Source organism: Drosophila obscura, unplaced genomic scaffold, assembly GCF_018151105.1.
Source record: "Drosophila obscura isolate BZ-5 IFL unplaced genomic scaffold, ASM1815110v1 contig_183, whole genome shotgun sequence".
Lineage (NCBI taxonomy): Eukaryota > Metazoa > Arthropoda > Insecta > Diptera > Drosophilidae > Drosophila > Drosophila obscura.
In genome coordinates, this window is record NW_024542771.1 from 267,567 (window position 1) to 285,498 (window position 17,932).

The 17,932-nt window shown below is 43.6% G+C and overlaps 1 protein-coding gene across 1 annotated transcript; it reads left to right on the forward strand.

The window, feature by feature from the left end:
- The first annotated feature begins 13,044 nt into the window (after window positions 1-13,044).
- Window positions 13,045-13,587, forward strand: LOC121404068. Its single transcript, XM_041592654.1, has 2 exons — window positions 13,045-13,266; window positions 13,318-13,587. The coding sequence occupies exons 1-2, from the start codon at window positions 13,045-13,047 to the stop codon at window positions 13,585-13,587; spliced, it is 492 nt and encodes a 163-aa protein (XP_041448588.1).
- Window positions 13,588-17,932: the final 4,345 nt, after the last annotated feature.

Below are 17,932 nucleotides of genomic sequence, written 5' to 3' on the forward strand. Positions count from 1 at the left end.
TTGTTGTTTGCAGGTTTCGCCGAAAAAAACACTTGTTGACGGAGAGTGTAACTTGCACGTCTATTCTGATTGAGTTCTGATTGTTGTATGCAATGATTGTATGCAACCTATGCGGCGAGAGATTAGCATAGAACTACTTGGGCCACGACGGCCGATCAATGCAAGAGCCGACGCAGCAGGTGCAGAGCGCCCTTTAACAGGGAGAGCGCAGCAGCACTGCCGAACGCTGGGGACATACATAAGCTTAGGTTTCGATACTCTTATACAACTAGTTACAGCTACATTTAATATTATGATAGACGCTTAAGTAGCCGCTGGCCCGAACATGTACAATAAATCTTTTTGAACACATACATTTTCAAATAAATAATTCGATTTACCTCATGACCTAATACCAAAGTTATTAATCCATAAAGCTCACACAAAACCCTCTGTATTATAAAGTATCTGACTTTAGATTGGGCTCAAATTTTTTTTTTGCATCGGGGCCCTTTCCTACCTTGCTGGGTAGAATCGGATTGGCTTTGGCTTCGTCTGGCAGCGCTGCCACATTATTGGATGGTGGTCGCACGGCGCCCACGTACGTTGAAAGATATTCGTGGAGATAATTTGTTTGTTTGGTGGTGCATTGATATTGTTAGGAGGTGATTTCAGGCAAGCATTGCCTGTAGTCAAACTAGGAACTGCTGCTGATGAAATTAATGCGTGTTTGAAATCATATAATAGATTGACTACAAATGTACGTGCTCAATTGCAAAACGATGCTTCAGCAGACTTGTTTTCCAGACAACTGTTAGACATTGGTAATGGCATACTTCCCGTTGACAATTCTGGCTTCATAACGCTTCCAAATAATTTTTGCACTTTTGTGTCATCGAAGGAATACTTGATTCAGAGTGTGTTTCCAAATATTGTACAAAATTATAGAAATCATGACTGGAACAACGCATCTATTTTGAATTCCATCCTAGGAGAAATGGTTGCGTATAGTTCGATTGATAGAACTATCAATCAAGATGATGTTGTAAATTATCCAGTCGAATTTCTAAATTCATTGGACTTTCCTGGATTGCCGCCATACTATTTACAACTAGAAGTTGGAGTCACCATAATTATGCTGCGGAATCATAACCCACCATGACTTTGAAATGGTACAAGACTTGCTGTGAAAAAAGTTATGACTAATTTACTTGAAGCAACTATTTTGACTGAGAAATTTTGTGGTGAACACGTTTTAATTCCGAGAATTCCTATGATTCCGACTGACACGCCATTTGAATTCAAACGACTACAATTTCCGATTCGTCTTGCTTTTGCTATGACTATTAATAAATCAGAACGACAGTCGTTGCAAATTTGTTGTTTACATTTGGAGCATCCGGTATTTTCACATGGTCAACTATATGTAGCGTGCTCACGAGTAGGCAAACCTTCGGCATTAATTATTCATTGTACCGACGGCAAAACAAAGAATATTGTCTATCACAAAGCATTGGAATAAATGAAATATGTTATAACATCAAAATTGTCATTGTTTAATTTCGATGAATTCCTAAACATTAAATTAGTAAGCAGCGAAACGCGCGGGTCTGCTAGTTATAAATAAATATGAATAATTATGAATAAATAAAGCAAATAATAAAAAATATGAATAAATAATTAATCGCGGAGATAGTTATTACGACAACCAAAATCTGCTTTTCAATTAACCGAATTTTTCGGAAATGTGAAACTCGGCTTTACTTTTAGCAAGATAACGGATCGTCACCAAATCGTTCAATTGTTCCTGTGCAAGAGGCTTGCAATATTTATATTCTCCTGATTGGTGTCTTTAAGTGAATCCGTTGTTCCATGCGACGAAGACGACATCACCCCATTTTTGCGTTTTAGTGGCGGTATTTCCTCTAATGCCCTTTGCACAGTGGGCCCATCCCGGGGGAATGGTGGGAATTTTTGAAAGATGTGGAATCCCGATTCACACTGGCACCATCCACCATCTACCGTCCACCATCCATGAAAAATAGCTTATGCATTCAATTTGGTGCGGCGGAAAATTTTTTCACTTTTAAAATGAAAATTAATATTTATAATATTTTAGTGGTTGTGAATGTGATTTAGCTTCAAATTATATTCTTACAAAATCGAATCATGTTGCTGGACATGGATGATGATAATGAGGTATTGACGAGGATAATTTATTGGAATGGATATCTGTTTTGAAAACACTGAAGCCTGGTCATTTGTGACTGCTTCTCCTAAATCGAATCAATGTTTTAAATTCAAATATATAAAGGGGTGCCACAGAAATCACTTCCGCTGGAAAATCACCTCAATTCCATTCCGCCGTGCCACACACCGATTTTTCAGCGGAATCAAAATCGCTCACAATTTATGCAGCGATTTGATTTAATACACCCATAAAACACACCTTAAAAGATTCGAATTTTAATTTCCATAAAGGTTGTTCAATTGGTGGTTAACCCTCATCCTATTTGGATGAAACATTATACATGTTAAGTTAATAAAATAAGCATTTTAGTAAATCAAACGTTCGCTCACTGATCGTAGATCAAGCCCGAGTGCATAGCGTAGAGCGGGCTGAGTGAGTTGCATTGCTCTTGAGAGCGGGGGAGTCCAAGCCGTGAGAGCAAACGGAACGGAATAATATAGTCCGACGACCCTTGGGAAGTAGATATATGTTCAGTAACCCTTCGCCATAAAACACACGGATTGAATTTGTCGCTTGTCGAGAATAAAGCCAACATTTGTTGAGTGTAAGCGATTTCGCGTTATGATTTTTTTTTTGGAAATTATTCAAGCAGTTGGAAAAGCCCGACAGCTCATAACATTTGGAGGTTCTACCGAGATATCCGTGTATATCGTGTGTAACGAATCGCATTCCAACTCATTATTCTCAGGCGCGGTGTTGGGCATGGGAGAGAGAGGAGCACGCTGTATATTCCGGCTCAGGCTCGTCGGCTAGGAGGGTGGTGATCTTGCTCCCCTCCCATGATTGGCCTTTTTTCACTATAATATCCTAAATAAGTTGCGTGCTAGGGACAAGCGAAAACCGGGATAGAGAATCCCACTTACTTCCGACCAACAAACAACACTAAAGGGAATGGAACTACTCCGCTGCACCTGCTGGTTCTCCTACTACGACCTCAGGTGTTGATGAGGCGTAACATGCCCACCCTACCGATGGCCATTCTGCCCCCTGGCCCGCATCCGAATGGCCCCTTCTTTAGGGCAACTCTTCTAGGGCATGGCGGTAGTGGCGGTATTGTCAAATACAAATTTGCTACTAGCACATTATAAAATTTATTTACGAACTAATGATTATTGATTCCCATATCAAAAAAAAAAAAGAATATAAATACAGGTAAATATAAATAAACGTAAATAAAACAATGAAGATAAAAGTGCAAATAAATATAAATGATTAAACATAAATAAAAAAGATCAATACAAAAAAAAATTTGCGCTCCGCTTGAGCTTTATCCCTACTGCCAGCAAACAAAAAGAGACCCACAAAGCAGACGAGAAAAAAAGCACTCAACTCCGAGTGAAACGTCCGTCTCTATTGCTGTTCTTTTTCTCCGCGCCGATCGATGCTAAACCTTCGACTCAGTTAACGGACCTATGCATTGTTTGCCGCTTTTGATCGGACCTGAGTAATAATGAAACAAATTTCCACTCATACCTTTTATGCAGCTCGTTGCTCCATCGACGAAAGCGCTTTCCTCGACGAACACCTAGGATGCTGTGGGTGGAGAAAAATTGCAAAGTATTGGGCCGGGAAACATATTAGCATGGATCGGTGGTGAAGACGAGGGCCAGCACTAACGGAATTGCACAAAACTCCCTAACCCTAATTTAACTCAATTATTAAACTATATATTTTTTTTTTCCCTTTCAACACTTCACTTAATTCTACTGTCTTCTCATTTCTCCACTCCTGCCTTCCTCCTCTTCCTTCTTTAGGGTGAAGAGAAGACTAGAAAAAAACTGTTCTTTCTTCCGCCGCCTTAAACTTTTGTCCAGAAACGATCAAAACTTGGCTCCCGCGGTTATGTTCTGGCCTCTTCTTCTACCGATGGTGGGAGGTGTTGGGGACGTTAGGGAACGGGAATCATACACTACAGCACACGTATTTATGCACTCCTCGGTGCACCCGCCGGTATATATGCCGACGCCTGGCTGTTCGACACTAAATCCAGCTCGACTGGATATCTCTGCGCTCGCCTCTCCGCTCTGCCGAGCGCGTTTTAGTTGCAGCCAACAACAACCAATAAATGCGCTTTTAATTTCGTTTTCTGCTGCTGCTGCTTGCTTGCCGGCTTTAACTGGTTGCATCCGCAACTCAACACAGTTTTTAGTGGAGTTTTTTGTTAAGCGCCAAGACTAAGGAAAAAGATTTCTTGACTTCTTTTCTCCCCATTGCTTTCCCCTGTCTGGGTTTTCCGGTGGTCGACACAACCTTCACCCTCTTCAAACTCGGCACAATCACAGTAACAAATAGAAACTTAATAACCAGTACCGGGGAGCAAATTTTCGCCCTTATTGCGGCCACTAAACAACCGGCTCGATCGACTTTATAGAGGGAATTGACGAGATGGACGCTAGCGTTCTGGCGCCAAGTCCTCTAACAGGTCCACGGCATAAGAGAGAGTTGACATTTGAACCTGTTAGCGCATTTACTTTCCGCCTTGACCCTATATTCGCTAACCCACTTGAGCACTAGATGGCGCCACTACAACCCACCTATTTTTCCTACTACAAGCGCTACAAAAGCCCCCCCCCCCTTAAGATCAGGCTTGGGACCAACTTCCCAAGACGGATCACCACGACGCTTGTAACTATTGCTTCAAGTCCTTGGCATGGAACCGCCCTACGGATCGCCCTTGTAGGTCCTCCAGCTCGTACAAGGAATTTCCCAGCTTTCTCCGGATTCTTGACTTGATATAAGCTGGACCTAATTTAGCGCTATATCCCGCTGTGAAACTTCTCTGCTTGAAATTTCTTCGGTACACTTCCTGCCCCTCTTTATACTCTACCTCTCTAGTCCTTAGGTTGTACTGACGTGCGTTCTTCTCGTACTGTCCTTTCATGACCTGGCAAGCCTTTTTGCGCACCAATTCGAGGGAATCCTCTCTTGAGAATTGCGCCGACCTATCCTCCAATAGGCTTAACGCTCTCAATAGCTTATATTGTGAGCCGGAAGATATAAAATTCTGCCCAAACACCATGTAAAACGGGGTAGTGCCGATTCCCGCATGGACCGATGACCTCAATGCACAACATATACTACTGAGATGTTCATCCCAATCCTTTTGATCTGCTCTGCGATAGCTGCGATAACTGACCTATTCACCCTTTCGGATGCATTAGCCTGTGGCGAGTACACGGCCGTGAGAGTATGAGCTATTTGGTACTCTCTTAGTAGTTTCTGAAACGCTTCGGCTTTGAACTGCGACCCATTATCAGAAATAATCGTTTCCGGAACGCCAAATGTGTGGAACAGTTCCTGCTGAAGATATTTAATCACCACTTCAGCCGTTCATTTTTTTACCGCTTTCAAAAAGACAATCTTCGAATAATGGTCTAACACTATGAAAATCCCTATATTCCCACTTCGAGATCGGGGGTATGGGCCAAGAAAATCCACATATAACTTTTGAAAGAATCTTTTCGATTCTGGGGCCACGCCCATTGGAGGCCGTTGCACTCTGTTCGGTGCCTGGGTCGTTTTGCATGCGTCACACCCCCGAATGTACTCTGTGACATCGTGGACCAGCCCAGGCCAATAGTAGTACCTTCGGATCCTTTCTAATGTTTTATGCACGCCTCCATGAGACGCTAGGGGACTGTCATGAGCGTTTTCCAAAACCTTTCTAACCAATTCCTTTGGAATCCAAAGCTTCCAAGCAAAAGTATCGTGCAGCTGATTCCCAGTATAATGATCTGACCTTCGATACACCAATCCTTCACACACTCTTAAATCTGGCAGCTTGTCGTTATTTGACTCAACCCGCTTTGCCATCTCACTATACTCTACCGTTTGAAATTCTGGCGACTTAGGATCCACTAACAACCCCTGGTTAACCTCTATTGTTGCTAGCTCTTGCTCATTCACCCTGGACAGTGCATCCGGGACGACATTTAATCTTCCACTTCGATGCTCAATCTTAAAGTTGAAACCCTGCAGCTTCAACGCCCAACGAGCCAGACGAGAATGCAGATCCGTCTGCGACATGAGCCACTTTAGGGACGCGTGGTCGGTTATGACCCTGAACTCATGTCCTCGACATATACTCGGAAGCGCTTAATGCAGACAATGGCTGCTAGGCATTCTTGCTCGGTAACTGAATAGTTCCTCTGAGCTTTATTCAACTTTTTCGACACAAACGCAAGCTGATATTCATCGCCCTCTGGTGTCTTTTGAACAAGTACTCCTCCAACACCTATTTTGCTGGCATCACATTGAATAAAGAAAGGCTTCTGGAAATCGGGACTTCGTAAGACTGGCGCAGAGCATAGCATATCCTTAAGCTTCTCGAACGTTGCCTGTCCTTCCGAAGTCATTGCGAATCGCTGCCTAGGTTTTAGTAAGTCGGTAAGTGGAGTAGCGACCGAAGCGAAATTGTTTATAAATTTTCGGTACCATCCTACCATCCCCAGGAAACTCCGAAGGGACTTAAGCGACTTTGGCAGCGGAAACTCTTTCATTGCCGAAATTTTCTCCGGGTCAGTACGGATGACGCCATTTCCCACAATGTGGCCCAAGTATTTAACTGAGCGCATGCAGAACTTGCTCTTCTCGACATTGAGCGTTAACCCAGAGGCTCTAACATGTCCTGCCACTACACTTAACACCTTCATATGGGTCTCAAAACTATCTGACACCACCAAAAAGTCGTCAAGGTATACAAATACTTCGTTCCGCAGCTCCGGTGGAATAACTCGGTCCATAAGTCGAGTCATCATCTGTGACGCATTTGTCAGGTCAAAAGGCATGACCTTGTATTGATACAAAGGCTTTCCCGGTATTGTGAACGCTGTTTTGTCGCGCGAGCTGAGCTCTAAAGGGACTTGCCAATATGCATCTTTCAGGTCTAAACTAGAAATATACATGGCTTTTGGAAGCCGGCCCAGTATTCCATCAATTTGTGGTAAAGGATAAGCATCCTTTTTAGTCACCGCATTTACCCGTCTACTGTCTAGACAGAGTCGAATCTTACCCGGCTTCTGCACCAGAACAACTGGCGAAGACCAAGCGCTCTCCGACTCCTCAATAACCCCCATCTTGAGCATCCTATCGATCTCAGCGTATAAAAGCTTTTCTACAGCTGGAGATACGGGAAAGTGCCGTTGTTTCACCGGCTTGGCCTCTCCAACATCTATCGAGTGAGAGAGAAGACTCGTCTTTCCCAGGCCCGAGACAGCGAAAGAAGGAAATTGGGCTATGACTTCCCTTAAACTATTCCTTTGTCTCTCCGTAAGCTCATGCGAGTCCGACGTCAATTCTGCGATTTGCATATTGGGCGGAAGTAAGTCAATGGTTGACCAAAAATCAATTCCCAAGTATAGATCTTGGCTGATTGACGGAATTATATGCAGCTCTAACTCTTTAGCCACATCCTTATATCTCACCGGAACTTTGAGACGTCCCAGGACATCCTGTTTGGTGCCATCTGCCGTACAAGCTGATGAACCAACTCTCCTAAATGGGATCTTACTTCGAATGACCTCTTCAGACAATTTCCCTCCCACGCTCATAGCTGCTCCCGTGTCCATTAATCCTAATACTATTCTATCCAATATTCTAACCTCGGCATAAGGCCGTTTATCGTTCTTCTTATACTTAATCGCATTGATGGCCTTAAACGACCGTCAGTAGGCCCTCATTCGGTTGGCATTTCTTGACGTGGATTTTACCCTCGCTAGTGTGTGACCTATCCTAGGATTCTCAGTCCAATCGATTTGTTGGGGCCAGAACCTTGGTTGACTCTCCAATGGAATCGGATCATTTCCCACATCAGACGGAACAGGATCATTTAACTGCTCGATTCGTGGTTCACTGGCTTGTTTCTTTGAACACACAACTGTGGCCGTGATTGTGTGTTCGTCTTCCCGTTTTTTTGACAACGAACACATGAAGGCTTATAGGTATTTGCTGCCCCGCACCCATAACACAAAATTCTGCGTTTCGACTCGCAATCCTGGTATCGATGCCCTTCCTTGCGGCAATTCCAGCATATTAGCGCCATTGCTCCGACTTCTTCCTCACCGTCTACATCTGAAAACTCAACTGCGTCATCCGGCAGGGCCTCTTCAACCAGTTCTGACACTTGCTTACGGAAAGGCACAATTTTCTGGTATCCCTGACTTTTCTTTACATCATCCAGGAAATTCTCCCTGCGACGACATATCTCCCTCAGACGATCTACCAAAGGAATCGAGAGATTTAGCAATTCATGCCTTATCTCGGGGCGCAGATTTCTCTTTACGGTCTCCACCGTTTCCCGTTCCGACAGAGGATTCTCCAGGTTGTCCATCAGCAGCACAATTGCATCGTAAAAAGAGTCGAAGCTTTCTCGATCCCGATGCTTACGATCCCGAATGGCCTCCCTAAGGTCGACGTCTGTTCTTGTATCCCTAAATTGCTTTCGCAGAGCTTGGCAGAGAAGATCCCACCGCAAATCACGGGTGGTTTTGTGAAATCGCCAGAAAAATTCTCTGGCCTTACCATCAAATAGCAGGCTAGCGTTGCTGCAAAGAACGGCGAAATTGCTTTCGAGCGTTTGGTGCGTGAGTGCCTCTACTCTATAAATAAAATTATCTACGCTAAGTCCCTCTTGACTGCCACTGAATCGCAACTTCCAGCCATTCAGGATATGGCCCACCTTATCGGGTCTTTGCAGCAGATCGGAGACCGCGCTCCTTGGAGTGTCCCTAGCTGAGACTATATGGTTGGCCGATTGTGGCCGGTCAAAACCAGCTCGAGGCTGGGTCTCATCCTCAGGCGCTCGTCCTCTCTGAGAACCTATCTCCATTGGCCGAAGGTAAGCTGCCATATTTGTCTGAATGAGCTGGGCCATTTGACTAGATAATTGAGCGAGCAGATCGTTTTGCATGGCTTGCACAGCTTGGGTCACAGTGCTAGTTATAAGTTCCGTCTGTAGTGCCGCCAACTCTGTTGACTCCCTCGACAAGCTAATAACTTGGCTGCCACGAGCAGGTGACTTGTTACGACTCTGCTGCCTGGTGTTCTTGGCTATCGGGTCTGACGCTGTAGCTGCCTTATCAAAACACACTGTTTTGCATGTAGGGCAAAAATTTTTCGTCTGAGCATGGGTGGTGAGACATATTTTATGGAACTCATGCCCACATTTGGTTTTATATAAAGAACCTTCACCCAAACTCTTCTCACACAACGCGCATTGCGGTGTCTGTTCAGCGTTTGCCTCCCCCTCGTCATCGGATCGGACCATCATGATTTAATTAAATAACTATATATAACTTAAGAAACTAATTCCTACCTAGCTTATGACCTACTTGACTCGCTACACTTAATCTGTTGTTTACCTTTCCTAATAAATGAGGCTTTGCTGCTTTGTTTTGGACTGAATATGAAAAACAAACGACAAAGAAAGACTCGAGCCACCTCAAATACGAAGAGAACTCCTACACAAGTAACACCAAAAAAAAATATTAACTCATTCGCCTCTGTCGTGGAGAGCTATACAAAGCCAGACTCAACGAATACAAAAACCAAACAAATAAAAAGAATATGTAAAACACAAGAATTCGGAACAAACAAAGATAAACAAGATCATAAAACAATTTGACATCAAGCATACCCGAAACCACATAGAAGAACCCTAATTAGCTTGAGAACCAGCAAACCGCAAAACGGAACAAAAAAACAACAAAAACTGCATAGCGCATAGCCAAACAACAACAACAACCTTTGCATTAGCGGTGGACAGCGAGCGACCGAACTGATCGGCTTTCGTCTGTGATCCATGCCGCTAATCCATGCACCCTGCATCGGAAAATTGAGCATACCTCTTTTGCTCCTATCTTCCGTGGCAAAGCTTTCGTTGGCAAACGAAATGAATTGAATTCCTATGCGGAAGATAGAAGCTGATTGAGCCCAATAACTTAGAATGTTGATACCCTGCTCGACCTTCATCCGTGGTCAAAAATTGAGTTGCGGACAACTCGAAATCTGCAAATCCAATGCGTCTGAAGGACCGACCCTATGGACTCAACAATTTCTATAAAGGAGATTAGAACAGTTTTTTGAGTATCTTTTGTCTACCGTCCTCCTTCCTCTGCCGTGGCTGGGCGCCTGATAGATTTATCTGAGCCACTCCATTTCCGAAGCGTCTAAGGAAAGAGCAGAGCTAAAAGATACCTTTTTACTGCTGTCTTAAAGTAAGTGGGTGTGTGAGCTACATCTGGGTGATGTGGCCCCACGTTGAGCGCCAATTTCTAATTATAATGATTATCTATTAAATAATAAATTATGAATGTAACGAATCGCATTCCAACTCATTATTCTCAGGCGCGGTGTTGGGCATGGGAGAGAGAGGAGAACGCTGTATATTCCGGCTCAGGCTCGTCGGCTAGGGGGGTGGTGATCTTGCTCCCCTCCCATGATTGGCCTTTCTTCACTATAATATCATAAATAAGTTGCGTGCTAGGGACAAGCGAAAACCGGGATAGAGAATCCCACTTACTTCCGACCAACAAACAACACTAAAGGGAATGGAACTACTCCGCTGCACCTGCTGGTTCTCCTACTACGACCTCAGGTGTTGATGAGGCGTAACATGCCCACCCTACCGATGGCCATTCTGCCCCCTGGCCCGCATCCGAATGGCCCCTTCTTTAGGGCAACTCTTCTAGGGCATGGGATTAGCCGATGTCAAATACAAATTTGCTACTAGCACATTATAAAATTTATTTACGAACTAATGATTATTGATTCCCAACGACATATCAAAAAAAAAAGAATATAAATACAGGTAAATATAAATAAACGTAAATAAAACAATGAAGATAAAAGTGCAAATAAATATAAATGATTAAACATAAATAAAAAAGATCAATACAAACAAAAATTTGCGCTCCGCTTGAGCTTTAACCCTACTGCCAGCAAACAAAAAGAGACCCACAAAGCAGACGAGGAAAAAGCACTCAACTCCGAGTGAAACGTCCGTCTCTATTGCTGTTCTTTTTCTCCGCGCCGATCGATGCTAAACCTTCGACTCAGTTAACGGACCTATGCATTGTTTGCCGCTTTTGATCGGACCTGAGTAATAATGAAACAAATTTCCACTCATACCTTTTATGCAGCTCGTTGCTCCATCGACGAAAGCGCTTTCCTCGACGAACACCTAGGATGCTGTGGGTGGAGAAAAATTGCAAAGTATTGGGCCGGGAAACATATTAGCATGGATCGGTGGTGAAGACGAGGGCCAGCACTAACGGAATTGCACAAAACTCCCTAACCCTAATTTAACTCAATTATTAAACTATATATTTTTTTTTTCCCTTTCAACACTTCACTTAATTCTACTGTCTTCTCATTTCTCCACTCCTGCCTTCCTCCTCTTCCTTCTTTAGGGTGAAGAGAAGACTAGAAAAAAACTGTTCTTTCTTCCGCCGCCTTAAACTTTTGTCCAGAAACGATCAAAACTTGGCTCCCGCGGTTATGTTCTGGCCTCTTCTTCTACCGATGGTGGGAGGTGTTGGGGACGTTAGGGAACGGGAATCATACACTACAGCACACGTATTTATGCACTCCTCGGTGCACCCGCCGGTATATATGACGACGCCTGGCTGTTCGACACTAAATCCAGCTCGACTGGATATCTCTGCGCTCGCCTCTCCGCTCTGCCGAGCGCGTTTTAGTTGCAGCCAACAACAACCAATAAATGCACTTTTAATTTCGTTTTCTGCTGCTGCTGCTTGCTTGCCGGCTTCAACTGGTTGCATCCGCAACTCAACACAGTTTTTAGTGGAGTTTTTTGTTAAGCGCCAAGACTAAGGAAAAAGATTTCTTGACTTCTTTTCTCCCCATTGCTTTCCCCTGTCTTCTCGGTAACTTACCCCAAACGGACTCAGCGCTATCTGGGTTTTCCGGTGGTCGACACAACCTTCACCCTCTTCAAACTCGGCACAATCACAGTAACAAATAGAAACTTAATAACCAGTACCGGGGAGCAAATTTTCGCCCTTATTGCGGCCACTACACAACCGGCTCGATCGACTTTATAGAGGGAATTGACGAGATGGACGCTAGCGTTCTGGCGCCAAGTCCTCTAACAGGTCCACGGCATAAGAGAGAGTTGACATTTGAACCTGTTAGCGCATTTACTTTCCGCCTTGACCCTATATTCGCTAACCCACTTGAGCACTAGATGGCGCCACTACAACCCACCTATTTTTCCTACTACAAGCGCTACACGTGTTTCGTGGGAAGTGCATAAAACATACTCGGAAAGTCAGCAGTTTAATATATTGTACTAACATTATTGTGTGCTACCAGCAGAAATAACGGAATCGGAACCGCTTGAGTTCATATATACAGCATAATGGTGTGTGCGCTGTTTGGCTCCGTTGCATTTTCGGTCTTCGCTTTCGCCCTCGGTGCTGGTGCAGTTCAGTTACATACATACGTACATAAATACGTACGGGTGTTCGCCGTTCTTTCGTAGTTGCAGCTTTCTACCTGCATTCGCTGCCTTTAACCGCACTTTCGCTCGCATCGTTAGATCTGCGCAGACGGCTCGAAAAACTCTGTTTCGTGGAGAGTTTACCGTAAACTAGACAATCACATAAACAAACTAAAAATTAAACAAAAATGAGTGACGACAATATAAACATCGCGTCCGCCTCGGATGTCTGCCTGGGCAGTTCGGTACTGCCTTACTAAAAGTGAAAACCCTTCTGCAGCGTGAGTTAGGCAAGAACTCAAAACAGACGCATTGTTCCACTTTTCGGATAGATCCCAGTGAATCGCAATCCATCATGTATATGGCCAATCGATCGCGTTTGCCGCAGCTGCAGCTGCCCAAGTTCAGCGGAGCCTACACCGAGTGGTCAAGCTTATATTCAATGTTCACTGCTGTGATTGATAGTGAAGCTGATTTGACTTGTATCGAGAAGTTGCAAAATTTGCGATCATGTTTGAGCGGCATGGCGTTGGACACCATTAGTTCGTTGGAGATAAACCAGGCCAACTATACGACTGTAATAGATATACTTAAAAAACGATTTAGTAATAAACGTCTCATCCTACAGGCACACATTAAAGAGGTATTTGGGCTGGAGCGAGCGGATTCATCGGTTGGCCAGCTACGGTCGATTACGGACTCCGTCACCGCACATCTCCGCGCGCTGGAAGCGCTGGCAACAAAGGAGGAGATCGCCGATTGCGTAATCGTTCACGCAGTCGTGCAGAAGTTGGACAGGGCGACTCAATCGAAGTGGGAAGGCTCGTCGAATCAAGATCTCTGGCGAGAAATTGTCTGCCTTTCTGGACAAAAGATGTCGTACCCTGGAAAATGTTGATCACGCCCTGCATGGGAATTCTGGTCAGGTTAGCAAGCCAGTAAAGACCGTGAGTACGTACCCTAAAAAATCATTCGTTGCATCGGCGGCCTAAGGCTTTTGCGAGCTATGCCTTGCCCAAGATCATTTGATTTCGCAATGCAAGCGCTTTGAGAAGATGTCTCCTAGAGCGTGGCATAAAGAGTATAAGCGACTGTCACTTTGCATTAACTGCTTGCATAAGGGCCATCAGATGCGAGACTGCCGATCAGGTCCCTGCCGTACCTGCCAATCAAAGCACCATACGCTGCTTCATTACATGCCATCGCCGTATCCACGCAGTCTATGGACCAAGCTCGATGGTCGCAGTTTCGCCCAGCGCTCCCCAATCCTCTCGTATCTCGTCTGATGTGCTTCCGGCAACAGCTGTTATGCTCATCAAGGATCTGGCTGGCACGTTTGTACCACGTCGAGCTCTCTTGGATTCTGATTCCCAAGTTCATTTCGTCACTTCTCGGTTTGTGGAGCAGCTAAAACTTCGCAAAATGAAATCGTTGGCTGCAGTTTCAGGCATTGGAGACGTCAGCTTTTCCACACAAGGTTACTCAGTTGATCTTGTCCTAAAATCTCGCATCTCGGAGTATTCAACAACCATGAGGGCCGTTGTAGCTCCGCGGATAACAGACCAGCAGCCTAACCATTCATTCAACATTAAATCTTGGAGCGTACCGTCGAATATACAGCTTGCTGATCCATCGATTTTCGTACCACAGCGAATTGATTTGTTCATCGGAACAGATCTATTTTTTGAATTGCTGTGCGTTGGCCAAATCCATTTAGCTTCGGGATTGCCATTGCTGCAAAAAACACTCGTTGGATGGGTGTTCTCGGGAGGCTGCAATCGATTGCGCCAGTCGTCATTGCCCCATCATTCGTTGCATCGCAAAGATCAACGCATGCGCCTTCCCCAGTTGTCCAGTTAGATAAGTTGGTTCGTCAGTTCTGGGAAGTAGAACATGTCTACGAGCCAATCTCCAAAGGTTAAGGAGCAATATGCAGCATTCATTAAGGAATATTTGTACCTCAAGCATATGTCGTCCGTGCCTAGCTCGCAAGTACATGAGTGTAAAAACTTCTTGTCACACCATTGCGTATTGTATACGGATTATGGATTAATAATATTGGTATTAGGTCATAAGGTAAATCTAATTTTTTATTTGAAAATGTATGTGTTCAAAAAACTTTATTGTACATTTAACAAAATTACAATCTTTATATTGCCCTAGTTTTCGCAAAATTACAATACTCGACAAAATTTAACTTTTTATTTACGCTTCGATCAGAACCGACTTTTTCCGATAGATTAAATTTTTACAGCTGTACTCAAAAAGAGTTAAGGGGTATATTAGATTTTTGGTAAAAGTGTGTAACGCAGAGAAGGAAACGTTTCCGACCCCATAAAGTATATATATTCTTGATCAGCATCAATAGCCGAGTCGATATAGCCATGTCTGTCTGTCCGTCTGTCTGTCCGTCTCAGAGACTTTAAAAGCTGTGCACACAAATTTGGTTTCCAGACTCATGTGATATCACACTGCTACAAGTGTATTTCAAAATTTCGCCCCGCCCCCTTCCGCCCTAAACAAAAAACGAAAATCTGTGGCAGGCACAATTTTAAAGATACGATAAAACCAAAAACGCAGTATCGTAGAGAATGAATATATCTACCAGATTGCCTAATCTGAATCAGATCAGATCATAATTATAGCCAGAATGAAGAAATTCTTTTTCAGTTGCTTTCCCCGCCTCCCAAGCCAGAAACACGCTATTCATTCTCTTTCTCGCTCGCACACTCTGCTGCGTTCAGTGCGCGAGCAACCCCTAGCGGAGGAGATGTAGAATCTAAATGGAACATGTACAATCTACAAGTTAGATGTAGAACATACATTGTAGATGTAGATAAGAGATGTAGCAAAAAAAATGTAAAATATTTTTTTTAATTTTAAAATTCTAAAAAATCATAAGCTCAAAAATGTATATACTGACTGAGTACGGGTATAAGTAGAGTCTCGTCTCCAGAAGCGGATCACACGTTCCTTCTTGTTGTAATTGTCTTCTCGAACTACTGCTAATTTGTTTCATTAAAATAACATTTTTTGGTATAATGATCGATATGCTTCTCTTTGGGCTACCATGTGTCTGCACTTAGCCGAACAGGGGTTTTTGACATAAATGCAATGGCAACGGGAAGGAACGTATGAGTCGCTTTTTTTGCTACATCTGTTATCTACATCTGCAATGTCGATAAAACATCTAAAACAGGGGTGCCAAAAATCAGCTTACGGCGAAGCACTCACCAATACTCACAAACAAAAAAACAAAACCAATAAGGGAAAAGTGCAAACTCGAAGAAAAAACAACAACAAAATCTAAAAAAAGTCGGGTTAACAACAATCAGAGAAGATACAAAACCCGGCTTTTGCTGGACGCATTGCATACACACATATTTGTTTGCATGTGTTGGGCTTTCGATACTATGGATACAAGAATTGGTTTCCTATGCTGGGAGAAATTACAAAAACAAAAGAGCTCGCGGAGCAATGGGTCTGGGCAACCCTGATCTAAAATTCAAATTATACATCTACAATGTAGATTCTATATCTTCTCCGCAAAGGAGAAGAGTGTGTGCGAGCGAGAAAGAGAATGAGTGGAATGCGAAAGCAACTGAACATTAATTTCTTTATTCTGGCTATAATAATGATCCGATCTGTACCAGATTCGGCAATCTGATAGATATAGTTTCTATGATAGTAATGATCCAATTTTAAATTTTTATACCCGTTGTTAATGTGTATTTGTGTGTGTGTGTGATTTGGTATGCATACGGTACATAAACCGTTTACAAATTTGTCGTCGCAACTAGAACTTGAACCAGTTGGACTGCGGAGAGGGTTTCCTACGTCGAGCAAATGAGGGTCTGAAGACACGGCGACAGCCTCTGTTGATTGCAGTTGTAGAGAATGAGTGAACAGGCTGATGGTACTGTTTCTGTTACTGATTTTATTCAACAAACTTAATTTCTATTTATAAGTAACAAAAGGTACAGAAAGTGCTGAGTCTAGTAAGAATATGGTCAAAGGGAATTGGAATTAATATTGAATTAATTTGGATTTAATATGATATTGTGTTATTGGGCAATTGCACCAGTGTTTTTGCCCTCTGAAGAGCGATCGCATCGTTGGCAGAAATGGCTGCAGAAGCGGTTATTGTTGACTCAGCTACAATGCTTTGTCGTTTGTTATTATGTCTCCCGTTACATGGGTCGACCTGACTTATTCGATAGGTGTATATTATGTAATATTAATTAATGCATAAATATGCGACTGAACATTCTCCCGGCCGTTGAACTGGTGTTCAACCATCGCCCAAGTCGACTGAAAAGCGGCGTGGAATGGGGATCGGGGGTGATGATCCGCGTGGCTCTGCTTGGTTGATTGTTGACGGCCTTGGGTTCCATGATTGATACTTCTTTCGGAGAATGAACGCAATAATCAATAGCATTGATATTGCTAGGGCAGCATAAGTAGCGATTTGATGATGCTGCACTGTGTTGAGATGGTGTGGCAGCCTTTGTTGATTGATTGCCACTAATTGCAGGCGTAAATCTTCCAATTCTTGAAGATAGTCTGATGTCTGGTTCTCCAATTGTACAGTTGCTGGCGAAGGGGGTGTCGTTGGTAAGCGTATGTCCCCAAATCGAGTGTAGGTTGATTTGACTTCACTGATTGTTGTGCTGAAGGTACTGATGCTTATTTCTGTATTGCGAGCAGTGCATCCAGGTGACAGTGAGAGCAAGCCAGTTCCTTCTAGTTGTACGGTTGACGGAGACCCGTTGCAAACTGCCTGAAGTCTCATTGTAGAGTGTGTTGCAAAAATCCATTTATTTGCTTTCTGAGTTTTGGACCACACCATGTCCGCCTTCGTGTGGGTCACTTCACATAAAGGTACTGTTTTATTGTTAAACAACTGCAACTCGCTGTGAGTTGTCGACATTGAAGACTGTTTGTTGATCAAAGCAGATGTATTCTGCGTTGAGTAGTTTAAAGCAGCGTCAAAATTCTTCTGGAGTAAATCCCATGAATTGATCTCGGTGAGTGTTCACAGTGATTATGGTCGTTTTGAGATTGAACAATCTCCAAGTTGTTGAGTCCCAGACCGGAATCGGCATGATACTGAAAACTTCGAGCTGAACTGTTGAAACTAACGGTAGTGTCACCTTGAAAATGACGTGTGTGGCAGTCAGTGTTCCTTCGGCTCGCATGAGCCTGTATAATTGTATCACATTTTGTGTTGTGACAGCCAGCAT